At 42.9% G+C, this 20,313-nt stretch overlaps 4 protein-coding genes across 4 annotated transcripts; 2 read left to right on the forward strand and 2 right to left on the reverse strand.

Annotated features, from left to right (window-relative positions):
- Nucleotides 1-11,060: 11,060 nt before the first annotated feature.
- On the forward strand, nt 11,061-12,084 carry CLUP02_09339 (SH3 domain-containing protein; the record flags this gene model as incomplete). Its single annotated transcript, XM_049288318.1, has 3 exons — nt 11,061-11,156; nt 11,247-11,540; nt 11,593-12,084. The coding sequence occupies 3 exons, from the start codon at nt 11,061-11,063 to the stop codon at nt 12,082-12,084; spliced, it is 882 nt and encodes a 293-aa protein (XP_049145462.1).
- Nucleotides 12,085-12,903: 819 nt separating this feature from the next.
- On the reverse strand, nt 12,904-13,443 carry CLUP02_09340 (uncharacterized protein; the record flags this gene model as incomplete). The annotated part of the gene is made up of 1 exon (XM_049288319.1): nt 12,904-13,443. One exon carries the CDS (start codon nt 13,441-13,443, stop codon nt 12,904-12,906), a length of 540 nt encoding a protein of 179 aa, XP_049145463.1.
- Nucleotides 13,444-15,762: 2,319 nt separating this feature from the next.
- On the reverse strand, nt 15,763-15,921 carry CLUP02_09341 (uncharacterized protein; the record flags this gene model as incomplete). The annotated part of the gene is made up of 1 exon (XM_049288320.1): nt 15,763-15,921. One exon carries the CDS (start codon nt 15,919-15,921, stop codon nt 15,763-15,765), a length of 159 nt encoding a protein of 52 aa, XP_049145464.1.
- A 1,798-nt stretch (nt 15,922-17,719) lies between these two features.
- CLUP02_09342 (YjeF) lies at nt 17,720-20,256 on the forward strand (the record flags this gene model as incomplete). The annotated part of the gene is made up of 9 exons (XM_049288321.1): nt 17,720-17,890; nt 17,956-18,314; nt 18,794-18,926; nt 18,983-19,091; nt 19,149-19,214; nt 19,280-19,374; nt 19,704-19,800; nt 19,863-20,091; nt 20,154-20,256. The coding sequence occupies 9 exons, from the start codon at nt 17,720-17,722 to the stop codon at nt 20,254-20,256; spliced, it is 1,362 nt and encodes a 453-aa protein (XP_049145465.1).
- Between the last annotated feature and the right edge of the window lie 57 nt (nt 20,257-20,313).

Genomic DNA, 20,313 nt, shown 5'->3' on the forward strand with positions numbered 1-20,313 from the left:
ATAATAGTTAATTAGTATTATAATTAATAATTATTTAGCTAGTTTCTCTTAATTTATATAAGCCTTAGCGTTATAAATATTTTACTAAGTAAATAAAGATTTTAAAACTATTTTTAAATAATAATACGTATATTACGAGCCTAAATCCTAACTCGTTAGCTTATAGTTTTAATAATATTTTTAATTACTTTAGTAAATTTATAAAATAAAGGGTATATAGAGGCTTTAAAGCTAGGGCTATAATTATATTAATTATACTAATAGTTTAAATAGTAATATAATAACTACTTATTCTTTTCTTAAGCCTTAGTAATAATTTATTATTTATAACCGTATTTATAAAACTTATATTATTAAATACTAGCGCTTTATATAGGCCTAGGCTTATTAAACTAATTATATTAAAAGGTATATTAAATAATTTAGCCTTAAGTTTTATATTTATTCTATTTTATAATATTAAATTTATTAACTCTTATATAGTAGTTGTTTTCTAACTTTATAAGTATAAAAGATTAATTTTAACGGGATTACGCTTTAAAAAAATTATATAATACGGTATATTTTTTAATTATATAATATACGTAATATACCCTAAGTACGCGCTTAATATAATATAATAATTTTAATACGAAAACTACTATATAATTTAGGATAAGTAAGCTACCCTTTTTAACTACTTATTAATAATAAGCTAAGTAATATATTTATATAATAATACTAATTAAAAAGGTTAATAATAGAAATTAGTTATAATAGTTAATTATGATAATCGGCTATAATAGTTAAAAGCAGCCTTTTTTAATTATAAAGGTTCTAAACTTTAATAATAACGTAGAGGTTTTTTAAAAAAGGGCTAAATAGGCTAATATTTATTATTTTTTAAAGTTTATAAAGATTTTTTTTATTCTTATTACTTTTAATATTACCTAAAGCTACTCTTTATTTAAACTAAATAGATTTACTAAATAACTTTATTAAATAAACTTATTAATATATAAATTATTATTTAAATAGCTAGTTAGATAACTAATTAAGAAGTTAGCTAGTTAAAATATTATTTTAATAAGAATTTCTTAGTATATAGTTAGTAATTTGTAAGTTAAAAATACTTATTAATAAGTCTACTTTTCTTAAGCCAGGTACCCTTAGTTAGCTTAATACTATAACTATTATAATTAACGTAAGTATATTTAAGAATTAATAAAGTACTTTTTAATAATATAAAATTTAGCTAGGTAATAATATAAATACTATAAATAGCTAGGTTAATACGGATATTAAGATTTAGTATATTAATATTAACTTAAAAATTATACTTTATAGAGCTAAAAATCCCTTTAATATAAGCTATATTATAAACGTAGGGGAATATATAAAGGGCCCCTTAACCTTTAATAAAAAGGAATATATAATATAGGATTTAATTATTTATAAAAGCTAATACTAAGAGGTTTTATATATATTTAAATAAGTATAGCTCGCTTTTTAAATAAATAAAAAAAGGTTAAAAGTTATTAATAAAAAGAAAATAACGGTCAAATTAGTTAATTTTAATTAGTAATTAAGTATAGAGCGTAATATATTTAGTTTTTTTTAATACGTAATATATAGTACGGCCTTAGTAAATTACTTTATTAAAAAAATAATTTCTCTTATTATTAATACTTAAAAAAACCTATAAACATTCTTATTTATAATTTAATAAAATATTATAAATATTAATTCATACTTTATATTAATATTATAAAAGAAATATTTCAAATTACTTAAATAAAAATAAAGTTAAAAAAGAAATAAATATAAAAATATTTTAAGAGCTTTTATTTTACTAGCTTATTTCCTACTCCTATTTTCGTTAATTAAGCGCTATTTTTATTTTTATTACCCTACTTAAGCGATTTTATTTTATAATAAACTTATACTCTTTATAAGCTTAGTTTATTAAAAACTCGCGCTCTTTACGTTTTTATTTAAGCTTAAACTCTTATTCCTTTCGTTCTTTATCCTCTTAGATCTTATTAACCCTTATTTATTATTTTTTAAACGTAAGATAATTTATACTTATTTATATTTATAATTAAGTAGCTTATTTTCGTAAACCGCTATAAAGTACTAAGGAACTCGGGGGGTTTCGACTTTTATTTAATAAAAAAGGTACTCTAAAAAATAAAATACTTACTCCGTATTAAGACTAAGTATTATTAAAAATTATTATAATTATTAAAACTAAAGTTATTAAAGTTCTTACCTTGAGAACTACTTTATTAATTAATAACTAAATCCTTATAAGTTTTTTATTAAATATAAAATAGTTCTTTAGTATTAGTTTATAAACTCTTAGCCCGATCTCTTACCTTTTTTTTTAGTTTGATAGTTAATAAGTATTTATTGAAGCGCATTTTAAATATACTCTAACGTTATATTAGATATTAAAAACGGCTTATAATATTAATATTTCGATATAAAATTATAATATACTTATAACGCGTTATAAAATCCTATAATATTAGATTCTAATCTTAGTTACGAGTATTATTAAAGTTAGCTAATACTTATAATAGCTAATTATTAATACGTACTTATTAATTATAATAAGTAGAGGGAGATACTAACTAGTCTAAATATATAAAACTAAGTAAAGGATCTTAACTATATTTATATTATTAAGTATTAGAAGCTAGTTTTCTAAAAAAAAACCTTGGTTATCTTATTATAGAACTCGGTTATGATATATAGTTCTTATTTATACTTTACTTAGTTAGTATATCACGGAAAGTTTTTTATAAAGTAATAAGTTATTATTAATTAGGTAAGGTATTAACGAGAAATATTTTAAAAACATTTTAGAAACGTTTTCCCTTTTTAAAATGTTTTCAAAATGTTTTTATTATAAGCTATATATAGTAAAATATAATATTTATAATAAATTATATTATATAGCTCGTTATAATTAAGTACCGTTTAATATTTTAAAAAAGATATTAATATATTATAAGTAAAGTCTATACTATAAGAATAAATTTTACCTAAGAGTTCTTTAATACTTCTTTTAAAATATACGTAATATAGGTATAAATAGTTTTAGACTTACGTAAGCTATATTTATTAAGGGTTAAACCTTTTAATAAGGTATTTACCTAAACTGTTAATTACTATATTTACTTAATTTAAGGTAACTCTAAAAAGGCCGGTTCTATAGACGTATTTCTATTAGACCTAAACTTAATATTTTCGCTTTAGGGTATTAAATATAGCTTAAAATATATAGTAGTATATATTTATAGTTTTAGTATTTATATAGACCCGTATAAGAGGCAGAGCTTTATAAGTAATATATTAATAATTTTAAAATAAAGGTTAAAAAACATTTCGGAAACATTTCTAGTATTATAATATACTTTTATTATTATTTTAGCTATACTAGCCCTAAATAATTTCTCGTTAACTTATACCTTTTATATATTTATAGTTTATATTAACTATAAACGACTTTATATTATCGAACTTTTATTATTCTGCTTACTCTTAAAAAAAAATAACTATATAGTTAGTATTAAATTAGTACGTATACTAAATGTACTATATACTTATTATAATATTAAAATAGCTATTTTTTTATATTTATAAAGAAACTTATATATATTCGCTTATTTACTTTTTTTTATTACTATAATATAAGAGCTAAGGTCTAACTTCCTCTAGGAAATAAAAGAATTTGTTATTTATAAATAATATATCATAAAAAGTCTATTTTTATAAGGCTTTAATAAATATTTATAATTATTTACCCCTTATTCTTAGCTAGGAATTCTTAGAATTAAGGAGATTAAAAAAAGGCGTTTAGACTCGTGCTTAGTTTATTAATCCTCTAGAGAACTTAAAAGATATTTTAAATAATAGTTTTTAGAGTTTTATTTAGTAATAGTAGAGGATAGTTATATTTATTATAAGACGTTAAGATAATAAATAGTATTATTTTAATATTTTTTAAAATAAAGTATCGATATTTAATAGAATACTTTACTACTTTAAGTTTAAGTAGTAGTCTAAAATAAGTTTTATCTAGTTAATAATAACTTAGCCTTATTCCTTAATAAAATATTTAATAAGCTTACTATAAGTAAGACGTTTTTAATAATTCGATATAAATATATAGTATTCTTAACCCCTTTTTTTTATAAATTGCGCATCCGTTTTGTTTATAGCTGCTTTGATATATTATATATAATATTTTTAATTTAATAAAATTAAATAAAAGTAGTAATTTATAAGTCTTTACGAAAGATACGAATTTTGGTATACTAAGATCTATTACTAAAAATTAATAAGCTCTTATTAAGTCTTTTATAAGTTATTTATATTATTTTATTAAGTAATCTTATATATATACTATATTATATCTTCTTTAGTTTAAAGAAATATATCGTATTCTATTCTTAATATATAACGCCTTTTTTAAATCTAGCGTGTGCGGTATAAATAATACTTTATTTAAAAAAAAAACGATTAGAAATATTTTCGAAACGTTTTTAAAACGTTTCTAAAATATTTTTTAAATAACCGGACTTACTTAATAATCTTTTTTATAATATTAAATATCTTAACTCTATTTTATAATATATTATATTTCTTAACGAGGTCCTTTAAAATAATTATATAATAAAAGTCGTTATAGGGTATATATAGATAGGCTTTACTACTTTAGTAAGTATAATAATATCGCGTTATAAGTATATTTTTTAAAATAATACTAGTTATTAAAAAACTAATAATACCTCGTTAGGTATTATATTAAATTTACTATTCTTTAATAATTCTTAATATTAAAAAATAGAATGTTAAATATACTATATCCTATAGCTACTTAATTTCTTTTATAAATAATGCTTTAGTTAAGATAATAAGCATAACTCTATTATTAGTAATTAAAGGAAACTTAGGTATGCCGGCCGTATATTAAAGCTATTATACTATAATAATACCTTAGTTATTTTAAGTTTTAATACGGATATTTAAGCTATTAAAATAATAATATAATTATCGGAATTATTATCTATAACCTAAGTATTATATTAATATTTAGTATAGAGGTTTAATTTATATAATACTTACTCATTTAACTAACTCTTTATAAATAGGAGCTCGATATTTATAAAAATTAGGATATAAAGTAAATACGCTATCGTAATCTAAATTTTCTTAGATATTTTATAATAGATTAAATTCGCTTTGTTAAGGTAAAAGTATTAAAATAATATTATTATTATATATAATAAATAAGTCTTATAAAAGTAATTTTATAAAGTTAGTTATAATAGGCAAATTTTAGTATAATTAAGAAGAGATATAATTAAAAAACATTTTTAAAATAATTTAGTAAAGCGTAAAGTAGTATATTCCCTTATTATATAAAACTCGTAATATTTAAACTAGTAATAAAGCGATTATATAGTGAAATATTTCTAGCCCTTAATTAGCTAGAAATTTTCCTAGGGATCCACTAATAACTGAGCACCTATTATTATGCACGGGACTCTTACCTTAACTAGGGGGGGTTATTATCAGTTTATCGAATCACTCTGGAACTAGTCTGGTTGAAAGCGAAGTAGCTCAATCGTGCCGCTGGCCGTATTGGCTGAATACTCGGAGGTGGTTGTTCAAAGTTCACCAGATGCGCAGGGGTTGTTCTCAGGGATGTTGGCTGGAGGAGGGGGCTGTGGTAGAAATTGTTAAGATGCACAGTGTGTGGCAGGTGGTTTGGGAACCGGTGGAATTGCAATAGATGATTTGCTGCCGCAAGCTCTGTCAATGATTAAAACGTTGCAAAGTTCGAAACCGTCGATCCCGTCTTTGGCACTCTATCAAGCAGAGGAGAGAATCATGCGTATCGTCTTAGTCTTTGATCGAACGCTCTTCACGCCGCCCGCTCGCATGGTTGACGTCGAGATATTATTTCGTTCCAGACTTGGCGTAGTGCCAACACGGAAATGGGGGAAATGGCGAATCCCAGTTTGGAAATAGGGCGGATCCTAGGTGATTTGAATCAAGAACAGTCTCGGGATCTTCGGGTGCATGAACACCAGCAAAGCTCGAACGGTGCCCACCATGGGCCCGCGTCAATGAACGACTGGTGATCAGAGATGAAGGAAAAGAGATTTTCTGCACGTACCACATCTTGCCGGTTCAACAAGAGGTCCGCCGACTCATCTAGAGTCTCTCCGGCCTTGAGAGCAAGCCCGTCCGTTTCCCTCCGCGTCTGATATTTCGCATATTGGACAGACGCAGAAGGCTAGGCCTCTCGCAGACGATGGCATGTACAGATCGTGTATGAACCGTTTCGTGATACGAGCGAAGCATCGAATGCGCCCATGGCAGAAGATTGGTTGCGATGGGAACCAAGATAGTTGCTGTGCCTGAGTGAATAGTCACAAAAGGACCTGTCGACCACCCCAACGGTATGTGAATCGTTGGTAGGCGGTATTTCAAATTCGCAATCGTGAGCAATATCTACTCGACTCAAGGCCGATGCTAGGCCTCGTTACTTCTAGTTGGACGGGTTCTAAAGGTCAGGTGAAAGGTTGGATGTACATGAGCTCTGTTCGACAGGCTACTGTTGCTCAGCCAAAAATCGTTCCGGCCGTTTGAACGGTAGTTGATCATCAGGATCTTCGGAGTTCCCCCAGAAACGCAAACGCATTATGATAAAAGAGGGATGTTGGGACGAAAGGAGAGAGCGCGAGTCAAGAAGATGCCAGTGACATGCGACAGGCTGAGCGATTTGCGTAGCAGCAACGGCTATCCTAGACCGAAAGCTTGCGCCTTTTCTCCATAGTGCCACAAGCCTGTGACCAGAAGCCAGATCGTGAGACTATCTCGAAAATTCTAATGCGTCTTCCGGGAGAGATCTGTCATAGTAGAGTCGGAGTGGAGAAGGCGTGCTCACGAGGCGACGAAGAAGACTGTTGCCACTAGACGAAGCTGCGTTCCGAGATCTAGACATATCGAGGTTCGGTCGCGATGCTAGGCGTTTGTGAGACAGCTTTGTGGCGGTAGCTTCTGTTTGGTTTCTGTGGTTTCAGAACTTGAAAGACGCCAACGGATGTCTTTCGTACGAATGATTCGCTGTCGAATAAGATTTGGACGACAGCTTAATTGGATAGGCGCCTTCTAGCGCTCTACAAACTCCATACAGAGATGCAGATGTTTGGCAGCTGTCGGGTTCAGAAATTCGAGAGTCAAGCGCGGGCGAGTACGAGGTGACAGGCACCCGTGTTCCTGCATGTCAAACGGGTCAAAGGCATACAGTCTAGTCTGACCCAGTCGATCACGGCGGCTCTGACCGCGGCACGGTATCATCAGGTTCCATCCGGACAGCTGTCAGGAGCCGTGCTGTGAAGTTCGTTGCCGTAGCGCGCTGCTGTGCGTGTGCCTCGGAGGAGAGCCGGACCATCGGTCTGTGGCATGATAGCATCTATCCCGGAGAAGACAAGCGAAAGACATGTGAGGGTCCAAGAGCTGGGTATCGAAGTGTCTGAGATCGGGAGACTCGGCTCTCTAGTATTGGCCATCGGTGGCATTACTCCGTACTCACGTAACTCATCCTACCTACCATGTCGAGTGAGCGCATGCTGATCTCTGTCCGCGCTTGCGATATGGATACACCACCACACTGGGTCAGTGGTCGTAATGAAACGGCGAAAAACTGGCGGGTAGTGATGCCATGGTGCGGTGCCCCTGCGTCAGAGACGACAGACGATTGACACCGTCGTGGCGATGGAAGATGTCGAGACAACAGTGGCATTATCCACGATCGATAGGCATTACCAAAAGTGATTTTTTGGTTGATATATCCGGAGCAAGTGCGCAAGACTTGGCGAGATCTTCGCTCCTCTTGTCTGCGAATAGATAGGCTCAGGTAAGGCAAGCAGTGTCAGGGCTGAGCTGGACCAAATTGGAGGGAACCGCTGAGTTGAGGTACGTCTCTCGCACCCGGATAGAGTGGGGCATGCGTCAGGGGTAAGCAGCGTTCATGGCCAATGCTGTTCCGTAATCCACTAGCTCGTCCAATGCTGTTGGTGGGATGGCTTGCAGGAACCCCGAAAGGCCACTTGGAAAGTCAAAAAAATCTCAAACCCGCTAGCCACGACTTTCAGACAAGGGGGGGCGAGGCAGAGACAGACACGGACGACAGACAGCAGAGTAAACCTAATGATGGACAAGCAGGGACCAACGGTTTCTGGGGATTTGATAGAGGAAACCGGGGAGTTGGCGGGAGATCCCCCCAAGATGAGCACGGTGGGCAGGTACCAGTCTATCAGACGGCTCTTTTGGGATATGTACTCTCCACGATGATCGAATGGGCCAGGCCGTCAAAAAGGGCTGGACTCGTTCCTTCTGTTGAACCTGGGAAAGCACAGGTAATGGACCTACCTACGTAGATAGGTGCGCGACTACGTACCTGCGGTATCTTACCTCGCCCCGTACCGAATGGAAGGGACGCGTCCAGTCGTACGCACAGTTTCAATACGGAGTCTCGACACAGTGCGGTGCAACAGACAGCGGGAAGCGGTCATCCAGGACTGCCTTCCTTCCCGCCAGGTCTTCTCTTGGGATTAACATATGAACACTCCGCAGTACCATTTGTTCAGTTCGGTTGGCGCAGATTCCCCTTCCAGGATGTACCTAACACCTGACTTTTGTGTGCGAATCTGTCTGCGCCTACATCATGTCGCCTGCAATACAGCGCTGCCCGGTTGATTTCATTGGCAACGGGCAGTTCTCGAGCAGGTGCATATTGGCTGCACTGGCCATCAATTACTTGATGAGGGCCTATAATCTACTTCCATTGCCCCCCGCATGCCCCTTTGAATTGGATCTCAGCAGTGCAGCGACGAATCGCTTAGTAGTAGACCTGCATGCCGTGACTTCCTGTTCTTGACTCCTTCCACGTCTCCTCTCTCCTTCCCTCTCGCAGCAAGAAGTATCCGTAGGTACATGGGTACGTCCCCCTCGTCTCGCTTACTGTCCACCCTCACCTACCGCCTGCCCGCGCAGTGTGCCTAAGTTCCGGGTCTGGGTCCTCCTCCTTCCTCTCCACCTGCCACTGGGTCCCTGAGGCTGGTCCACGACCACGTTTTGCGTATCATTGACTCTACCACGTAGGCCCACCGTCCAGTACCCTCCCTCCTCCCTCGTCGAGTCCTCCTGCCTGTTGCCCTCTTTGCGGATACGGATACTTCCACTCAAAGGTGGTAGACCAGGAAGTCGCAGGCACAGCCAGCACAGCCTGAGAACCTGCAGCTACAACCCTTGCATCTTATCTGCGCTTGCTTCAGTCAGGTTCCTGGTTGTCTGTCAGAGTGCCCAGTCTTCCACTCTTACGCCGCAGCCTGCCCTGTGTGCCTGTGTCCTCTTTTATTTCCATTCTTCCCACCCCACCGTCCATTCCTCTCATCCCTTTCAACCCTTTTCTGCGACAAAAAAAAAACGGTTCCCCCCGTTGCTGCCCGCTGTCGACCACCTGAGTGAGCCAGAGAGTCAAGGAACCGGGAATTGGCCATTCGCCCAGTCAAAGGAATTGGACAGCCATCAGCAGTGTGAAAGAGGGTCGGCCGAAGAGTAAACAACAAATACAATCGCCGCCGCCGCCGTAGTAGCAGAAGCGCACACGAAACGAGCCGCAGCGCCAAACCAAACGAGTACCTAACGAGCCCACATCTTACGCCGGGGCGCAACGGCACCCGACAGGCACCGCAGAAGAAAATAGGGGCGCGGATTTGCACATCAACACGCGATCCGGGGGTGCCACGAGCAAGTCAGCTCAGTCTAGCCCTTCTCTTCAACTCAAGCCTTTACAAGCCTGAGAAACACAGAGAGAGAGGTGTACAGATTCTCTCTGTATCCGTACCAACAGCAGGCACACCACCACCTTCACCCGTTGCGACCGAGAACCCAGTGCTAAGGAAAGACGCCAAACAAGCACCGAAATCGACGCCACAAGACTCGCGCCTCCTTCTCTTCTCACGGCACCACTGTGAGTTGGGTCTGGCTGGTCTTGGTCTGCTTGGTCCGGCGGCATTTTTCTGCCTCGCTATCCACGCCGCCTACTTCCTCTTTCGGGATCTTGCTAGTCGTTGCCCTTCATTTCACGCGGCCAACCGCCAACAACGCCTACCCCTTCTCTCCTCTACCGCCAGCCTTGGCTCAAGCCTGCTGTTCCTACAACTGCTGTCCGTCTCCCGACGCAGCCCACCTCCAGTCTCTCCTTCGACTTTCGACTCGACATCGATTTCGTCTTCCACTCTTGTATTCTCTAATCCTATACATCCTTTTCTTCCGATTCCTCCTCGCTCCTTCGACTCTGGACTTTCGGTTCTCCCTTTCTTCCCCCAATCGACAGCAATTCATCTCCGTCTTCGATTCGCTTCATCGCTTCATCGCTCCCATCTTGCATCTCACGGATCCCGACTACCATTCTCTTTTTCTTCTCTAGAAAAGAGGCGGCCTTGCTGGACAACCCTCTGAAACGATCGACTCGCTTTCGCCATCTCAATTATCGACCGCCGCGTCGTTCATTCGAGCCTTCATTCGAGCCTTCGTTCGCTGCCTACCTGAAGCCACGTCGAATAACGCTCAGCTCATCCCAGCTCAGTACAGCGCACACGCTACGTCGCGCACTGAACAGCACGCAGCGCACCCGTCACAACAATCTCTCCCAGCGCCCTTTTTCTATTCTGGCCGACAGCCCAACCACCAGTCACTCCTTTCCACCCTAGTCTTCCGAGATCTTGCATTCCAGCCACGACAACCCCCTCGCGGCATTCGAATTACGTATCCACCGTTGGATTGGCACCGCTTCGCCCATTTTGCCGAACACTTCGCTTCGATTACCCGCTTGTCGACGTCTTCAAGTCGCTCGACTCACATTCGCAACCGTGACATTTTTCGAGGCTTTCTCTCGAAATTTGCTCCGAGGCAATTGACTCTTCGTCCATCGAACTCGCACATCATTCTCTATGCCATCCTACGGCTCTCTTCATTCACCATCATTGCGCAAAATGGAACAATCGAGGGTTCAGTACGGGAGGAAGGGTATTAATTTGGGGAACATCATTGGTGATCCCTTCGCCCTGGCTACAGTCTCCATTTCCATGGTACGTCGATATCCAAAAACGCCTCGAGAATACCTGGCTCTTCTCGATAGATCGGCCTTCTGTTTATGTCTGTACTAACAGTCTCCTTAGCTAGCATGGATAATTGCTTTTATTAGCTCCATCATCGCGACAACACAAGTCACAAATAACTCCGGCTCATTCCCACCCTTCGCATGGTGGACCGTCGTCTACATGTTCTTCCTTATCGCAGGAGTCTTCGTCGTTGTGGCTTCAGACACTGCGCAAACTTATCATGTCGCCCTTACGGGATACCTGGGTGCCGCTCTGTCCCTGAACTCACTGACTATCCACTCCCTCATCTACTCCTCCAACGGTGCTCGCCAGGCTGCTGGCGCTGGCTTCATTCTCATGGCCATGGTTACCGTAAGTTCTCCGCTACGGAGGTGAGGATCGAATGCTGACCTTGTCCCTGTAGATTGTCTGGATCTTCTACTTCGGCTCCGCCCCGTCAGCGAAGCCGCGCGCTTACCTCGATTCCTTCGCGCTCCAGAAGGAGTCTGGAAACCGACAGATGATGTACGGCGGTGGTCGGCCCGAAACCTCAACGTCGGTCCAGCCTCCCCAGATGTACACTTCGGCGCAGCTCAATGGCTTCGAGAACCCATCCCCCGTTCAGGGCATTCCCACTACACAAACCCGCAACTCCGGAGTGGCCCCGACATTCAACGCGGCGCCACCTGCAGCGAAGCCTCCTGGTCTTGACCAAGAGGTGGTGCCCCCCACCGAATACCCCTACCGCGCGAAGGCCATCTATAGTTACGAGGCCAACCCCGACGACGCGAACGAGATCTCCTTCTCAAAGCACGAGATTCTGGAGGTCAGTGACGTGAGTGGAAGGTGGTGGCAGGCACGCAAGGAGACGGGCGAGACGGGTATTGCGCCGAGCAACTACCTGATCCTGTTATAATGAGCTCATGATTTTCATTTCGCCGTTGGAGATGGGAGCAAAAAATGACCATATGGGACATGGAACGGTTTCGCGCTCAAATGCTTGTTGGAGTACATTAAGGTCTCTTGTCCGGGATAAAACCATTGCCGCCTCTTTTGAGCCACAGGCGGCACACGTATATGCGCCTAAACGGCTTCGCTTTTTTTCTTCTTCGACCTGTTGTTTCTACTTCTATCCGCCCACCACTGCGTGCAGGCTTTCTCCCTATTACTGCTAGTGTATGTTGCCATTGTCGCTCGAGCAGAGGGATTGTGTGTTTTCTTTTTGTGTCTTCTGGGGCGGGTTTCACGAGCAACGGGTCGGTCATTCGGATAGCTATGGTAGCTCGCAGGTGGGATACCCATGCATGTTGGGGTTCCCTTGCTGCTTTACAAATGGCATTTGCATATATTCATACTCCGTCTTCATATTCTCGACAGTGACATTGTGTCATCTTTGCGTGGGATGTATGAGCCCAACAAGTGAACAGCTTATCCAAGCTGGTCATGAGACGGAGGTAGCGGAGACGTGGGCTTTTCCAAGTTATTGGTGTGAAGTCGCTTCGTAAGTCATAACTGACAACCTGGAGATTGTGCATCAATTAAAGGACTTCTTCGTTATCCGTCGTAGGGTATCATAACACTCTCCTTCCGCCCTTCCCTCAGCCACTTTAGCTGGCAAACGATGGAGACACTCGCAGCGAAGTGACATGTCTTGGCCACCAGTCCAGGGCGTCATCTTGCAGCCTCAACACTCAAAATGCGCCTCCCTCCCTCTCTCTCTCTCTCTCTCCTTCTCTCAAGCCTTATCCAACCTCTTCCTCAACTCCCTTTCCTTCGTCAAGACCTCCAGCTCAAGCCTCTCAACACTATACTCCAACCCTTCCCTCCTCTGCCTCACAGCCCTCGCCCGCAAAGCACTCTCCCCATTCAACCCCTTCTTCCCACCACTTCCGCTAGCACCGAACCCCCCTCCTCGTCCCTTTGTTTTCTTGCCCCCATACCCATCCTCCTCAGACGGTGCAGCCAACCGGCCCTGCAAGAGCTCGCACCTAGCCTGCAGAGTCTCGATGCGCCGTTCGCGGCGCGCGATCTGCGCGTCGGCGCGATCGAGGAGTTTCGCGATTTGCGGGCCGATTTCGTCGCGCAGCGAGGCCTCGGCGGCGGCGAGGGTGGGTTGGGGGATGAGTTCGAAGTGCCGCGTGGGACGGAGGACGGAGGCGAGGCGGGGAAGGTCAGAAACGCCTGTGTCGAGGGTGGATACGGAGTTTTGGAGGAAGGTTAGGGAGGTGCGGAGGGAGGCTACGCAGTCTGCGTACGTTGCTGCGTTTTGGGACATCGTGTTGTGGTTGCGGTTGTGGTTTTCTCGGTGGGGTGTGGCTTTGTTTACCCCCCGTTTTCGTCGGTAGGTTTGATTGCGGTGCGCTGCACTTTTCTGGTGATGGGGGTGTTTTGAGGTGGTGTCAAGGGTGTTTGACTTCCTCGCTTCGACAAATTCGAGGGTTGGGAGAGAGAGGTCGTGTGGCGACGGGGTGTTGTTGGTTGTGGTGTCGATGGTCGAATTGGGCTTGTTTTTGGAGGTTTAGCTTGGAGGGGATGGTTGACAGCAAAGACGGACATCGATTGTTTACAGCCCCGCTAACTCAGGAGCAGGCGGGTACGTACCGACTAGGGAATGATGCACGGCCCACACATACCTGGCTCGGTGAGGTTCGGTGTGAAGGCACCATCTACAACTTTTGGCACTTAGATGCAGCCGAAGAGTGGTGATTAAACCACTTTAGTCCTGGAAACAAGACGCTAAGGTTTTGGGATAGATCTAATAGCCTGTAGTATGGCTATTATTTGAAAACCTATGCCACGTCGATGGGCCATCATAATCAAGGTAAAGCGCGATTTCTCTACGGGTAGGTGGCCATGGAAGGAGCATAAAATGTCACCCGCATATAGCTACTTCTGAACTTTCTACAAGCAGATATATACATACTTCACTATCTATTTTGCTTGTAGAGCCTTCTAATGTCAGCCACAACTTACATCGGCAGTCATTATAAGGATCCAAAAAATTCAAGGTAGACAATATCAAAAGAGTTCACCCCCCCGGTGCTGAACTGGGGGCTACATCTCTGGTGCACATGCCGGGACTCGAACCTGAAATCCTGGCTTAGGCTAAGCTAGTTGAACAGGCTCGCCCGTAACCATCCCGCCAAACGGCAGTTTGACCTGACCTCACAGGCCTGTGAGGCGCCTGCTGCCGTTGGTGACAGGAACAGAATTGAGGGGGGATATAAGGGAAGGCTCGCATGAGTACGCACGGTGTATTCCATACATTTCGCCGCGTGGTACATACACCTTGAGGGCCAAGGCGTCTGTGGACAACGACCTGAAGCCACTGGAAAAATCATTTGCTAGGCGTATGGTAAGACGATGTTCATCACAACGACAACAAGGCCTACTCTTCACTTCTACCGTATTGGTACATCTTCTTTTCAATCTGTTACAATCTCAAATATTAGGTAGAGAGTAACTCCCAGCCCCTGATATCTTGCAAAACATCTTCAACGTGACTAATAATGAACACATTGAGGATCACTGAATATACCTTGAGGCTCATCTTCTGGGACAATGTGCTGGAGTATTGAATAGCACCCAGTTAGTTGACAGTATCAAGAAGACGACAGGAGGCTTACAAATGTCCCTTTTACCTACCTTATATACACCTATCGGAGGAATCGTGGGCCTCGCCCACTTTCTCATCTTTCAACACACACATACGCTGTCTGATATCAGACATCTCTTTTAGCCTCGTAGCAGGTCTTTTCCATGGCTTTCAGAAGCATTACAGGGTCTGATGGCCTCTATGGACTGGTTTGGGAGAGCGAAGTCGGATGTGTAGCTGAAAGGCTGCCATGCTTGTGCGTACCCTACCACCATGAGTGTGCAGTTTATGAGCTCATTTTGTGGTAACCTACACCACCAATATAGTCTATTACTCGTCTTTCTTCCAAATGCTTTTTGAGCATCTTCGGAACTGCTCTTAGCCCCTGATAAGATGGGGCTACCGCACACCAGTGACTTCAGGTATAAATCCATTCTGACGGCTGTGAGTTCTTTAAAGAGAGAGGCCCTTGGTAAAACTTGTGTGATGTTGAACGAAGGTGACCTTAACTGCCGCTGAACGTGAATAGGCGAGCACGGCCTTGCAGTGGCATGTATGACTAGCCTCAACCGCGAGTATCATATGAGGTGCCCGGTTTGGAAGATCAGCCAAGCTTCTTCGGCGAGCCCAAATCCGGCTCATTCCGAGAGACGTGCACCAAGTAGGTATGCGGTCAACGGACATGATGTAAGCAGCCTCCCTTCAGCGACAATCCACGAGCGGCCATAAATTTTGAGGGAAAGAAATGATTCGCCTATTTATTGACGCGAGCATACAGTCAGTGCCAGCTGGTCTCACTCTCATTAGCCCAGCAAGATGATGCACAGGTTTTCTCACAGCAGTGGCGTTGTCTTCTGACTACGTGCCAAGCTGGAGGCAGCGCTTATACCCATTCAAATCAATCAAACAAATAAGTCAAACAAACAGTCAAATATAGGAATTTCAGTAAGTCAAACAATCAAATATTCTAGCCCATATATTTAGTATATTTGATCAAATCTAGAATCTAAGGGTGGGCCCGAATATACCAATAATATACCGAGAAAATACGGTAAAAAAGGGGCCGCCCGGACCCGGATTCGAACACCGGACCTCCGGTATTAAAGTGGGCCCGCCGAAATTTTTTCGGCGGCTCTGGCGCAGAATCCACTGCACCATTTACACCTCTAAACGGTCTAAAGAAGATCCTAGCAAATTAATCAAATATTCATCAAATAATTCAAACAATCAAATATAGCGCGAGAAATCAGCCAAACAATCAAATATGAGGTTCATATTTGATTTGTTTGTATGGGTATAAGCGCTGGCTGGAGGGCCCAAAGTGTCCACTGACACGAGCCATGAAGTGAAGTGGGCGGCTTGAAACTCCCATGTGGCGCTTGCAAGCGAATTCGATCATTTCTTTGAGGCTCGCTTCGATGGATGCGGTGACTTGACGCCCATGAGAGCGCACTCTTCGACCGTGGCGGCGATGACTATGGTGCTTTGAGCCTCTCACCTCAAGCATATAAGATGGATGACTGCAAGCACAATTCTTGCGGCGTTCGATGAGTTTATGGCTTGGCTTGCCACGTGAAATGGCTGACAGAGCCGCACGAAGAGGTATCACATGGTGATGGAATTTCTCTTGAATACCATCAACCGAAGCCACACATTCTAGCATCCGTAGACGTTACCTCGTCGCTTATTTCTGAAGACATCATACCCTGAAGATCCCATTGTCACACTAATTGCCACAGAAGTCCTTGACTCTCACAAACTCAGGCATTCAAAAGGGTTATCATATCAGTCGTGCACGAAAGTCCGTCTTCATACGGCACTCTGCCAGCTCATCCTTTGTCATGTCCCGAGACCACAACCACCCCTCCGTGCACCCTACAGCAACTTCAAATGTGAGGATTGCCCTCAATTTCAAGCCAATATGGAATTCATTCGAGACTGACGGTTTCCAGTTATCTACATCAGCCACAAATGGCATCAAGCCAGCGAGCTCAGGTTTATCAGCCAACAGCACCGGCACTGTAACTGTCGCTGTCGTCGTAGGTCTTCTCCTATTGACGATCATCATTTAGATCACTATTACGGAATACCGCAAGATGAATACAACAGACGGCTTGAGAGGACAAAGGAAGACAAAGAGCGGGCATTGGTAGCAAGCGGTTCGAGGGAGTCATTTGAGAGTTTTGAATCAGACGGGAGTTGAAAGAACTTGCACCTGCGGTAATAGTTTTCTCCCGCATAGCTTCCTAGAGAACAACATACATATAGTTATCAACACAAGCAAATGAAGATCGATTTCATTTCTCCCACGTATCAATAACGGTCCCGTTGAACTGCTAACCCATGTGCACCACCTGCGATACATTGACGTCTCCGTCGCTCGGAGCCCAATTCCGCCCCGGGAGGAATTGATTGTTTACAATTTCCCCGGTAACTCATGGCTTTAATCCTTTGAGGATTCAGAAGTTATGCAGCCCAAATCTCCAGCCAGCCATCTCAATACAATGTTAAGCCAAGGTTGGTCCGTGTTTCTTGACTGAGTTCGGTCGTAAGTCGACCTAAGTTCCGGACCCACTCGGATCTAACAGCCGTGCAACTACTCCGGTACGGGCCGGCCGCACGGACGCATTGAGCCCTTCGGTCTTGCGCTATGGCATCTTCTGTCCGTGTAAGTGGTTATAAGAATTCTACTTCACGCCACTCCAATGGCCTTACCATTCGAAGAGACCACAAGCATTTAGGTCACTATCACTTACACTCACACATACTCAACTTTGAGAAATCGCCATTCTTCCCGCTCTACGCTACTTTTCAGCCCACAACCATGGAGTTCAATCTCAGCAAGCCCAACCGCAAGATTCATGCCGGTGTCATATTGACCAAAGGGTAATTACCAAACCATAATTCCTCGAATTCCCTGCCACAAGTAAGCTGAGACATATACAGCGTCACCGAAATGCTCGACGTTGCACCTTTTGAATTCTTTGCCTGGACCGATAAGATTTCCCGTCAAATGCTGAACCTACCGCAGGAGATGTGGGAGGACGATATCGAGTTTGACCTACATTGGATCACCGAGGACGGCAAACCGGCCCAGATGAAGAGCAGAGCTCAGATTCAGCCAACCGTAAGCAGCACATGGCACCACCGTCCCAGTAGAGAGATTCTCTGACACTGACACCTACCACCCAGGACTCCTTTGAGTCTTGTCCACCCTTGGATATCGCACTCATGGGAGCTCATGACCTGAAGTACAAGACCAGCGAAGCCGAGCTCGCCTTCATCCGCAAGGTTTACGAGCAGTGCAGCGCCTTCTTGACCATCTGTGGTGGTATGTTCCCGCTTCTCGAGGCTGGCCTTCTGGCTGGTAAGACGGCGACTTGCCCCCGCATGATTGTCTCTGCCATGAAGAAGAGTATTCCGGTCGTCGATTGGGTTGAGACTCGTTGGGCACATGACGGGAAGCTGTGGACTTCGAGCTCGCTGCTGAATGGCACCGATATGATGCGGGCTTTTGCTGAGGCTACGTGGGGAGGGAAGACCAACAATGGGTGGGTCGAGGCGGCTCTCGATATTGGGGGGTATCCTGTGAGAGACGTCGCCTTTAAGGATTTCAAGGGACACCATTACGCTGTCGAACAGCTTCCCTTCTAGGCTTCTAGGCAATTAGGGGAGGATTCTGATCGAATGATGGGCCTTGTGAAGGGTATGCTAAGGTATCAAGTCCGGTGGCATTTGACTATTGTACAAATCAGTGAAGCACGAAAATTTACACAGATCTGATTTCCATGCCTATTCTCGGTGGCAAACTTGAACCCGATGCACAGCGTGACAGCGTGTGGGAGATTCGATTCGTACTGCAAGGGCACTGTGTGAACTGTGTGGGTCTGTCGGTGACTGCCGAACCGGCGGTGGTTCCTGCGGTCCGGTTGTGTGGTTCGTTACTGACCGGTGTGCTAAACTCCGATGCGGAGTGATGTCAGCCCGTCGCACGTCCCTTCCATCTTCATCCACCTTCCTACTTCCCCAGAACATCTCGAACCGTCACCCCAACCTCACGTCAACTCTCTGGAGTCGTCAGAAACTATCCTGAAGCCTCAAACGTCAACATCACAAATTTCAAGCAGAAGTATCTTGGAAACGCCAACAACATGTCCCTCAGAGTTAGTGGTTAGAAGTAGCATCAGAGAGGGCTTCGCTGACAGCAACACACCGATAGACTATCGGCGCAAAGGCGGCCGCGGCCTTGGACAAGGACCTCATGAGCACCGGTGCCTTCTCAATCGACCAGCTCATGGAGCTTGCCGGACTATCCGTGTCACAAGCGAGTGGGTTCCTGCAACGGCCAATGCTTGCTCAAGCTTTCGATTGACACCTTGGTGCAGTCTATCGCGTTCACCCTCCTAGTCGAGGTCTGAACATTCTTGTTGCATGCGGCCCCGGTAACAACGGTGAGCACCCTTCCAAAGATTCCCCCGTCTCAATCACCAAGCATCTGACCAGGACCCCTGTAAAGGTGGCGATGGCCTAGTGGCTGCCCGACACCTTTGTCACTATGGCTACAAGCCCACTATCTACTATCCCAAGCGGAGCAAGAATGATTTGTATCAGGTGAGTGAAGATGCCATTCGCTTTTGTCTATCTCGATTGGTTCGTTCGGCTCATAGTACATGGGGATGTTCTGGCAATTACATACCATCTATCGGCGACACCTCTTGAGCTCTTGGCCATCCGAGCTCAGAATGCTTTTGTTCTCCTTCCACGCCACGCTATGCAATTGCACAACTCTATGATTCTTCTCTCGAGAGAAGGAGTAAAGAAACTGGCAGCATCTTTGCGTGTATACGGTGCTGCCATAAAAAATCGACCCCTCCCGACCTTCGTTCTCCATGGGGCTTGCCGTTGACCGGTCGTAGCTTTGCTGACTGAAAATTCCTTAGCGGTTGGCGCAGCAGTTGGTGGACTTGGACGTTGCGTTCGTCGACGATTTCCTCACGGCGGCGAAAACTACTGATCATATCGTTGACGCTATCTTCGGTTCGTTCTTTTCCCCCTGTCTAGACCATTGTCCGTTCACGCGCCTGATATTTTGAGGCAAGGGTTCAGCTTTTCTGGAGAGGTCCGGGAGCCTTTCCCCGCGGTGATCAAGGCGCTCGAGGAAACAAAGCTGCCGGTCACTTCGGTTGACGCCCCATCATCGTGGGATATCGAAAATGGCCCGCCCGAGTCCGGCCCCGGGAGTTCGTTCCAGCCTGAGGTCCTTGTCAGCCTGACAGCACCAAAGCCACTGGTGAAGCATTTCAAAGGACGGCACTTCATCGGCGGAAGGTATGCCCAATATCCACCATAGCACCAGGCTTGAGAAATTTGTTGGCTGACCTTGGGAGCAGATTCGTATCGCCGGGCATTGCTGAAAAATTCAATTTGGAAATTCCGCAGTACGAAGGCATCGACCAGGTGGTGGAAGTTGATAATAACGGCCAGAAGCTGTAAAATCCGTTAGTCAATTGAATTTACCAAAATTTACTGTGTATTAGCCAAGGGCACTTA

Source organism: Colletotrichum lupini, chromosome 4 (assembly GCF_023278565.1).
Source record: "Colletotrichum lupini chromosome 4, complete sequence".
Classification (NCBI taxonomy): domain Eukaryota; kingdom Fungi; phylum Ascomycota; class Sordariomycetes; order Glomerellales; family Glomerellaceae; genus Colletotrichum; species Colletotrichum lupini.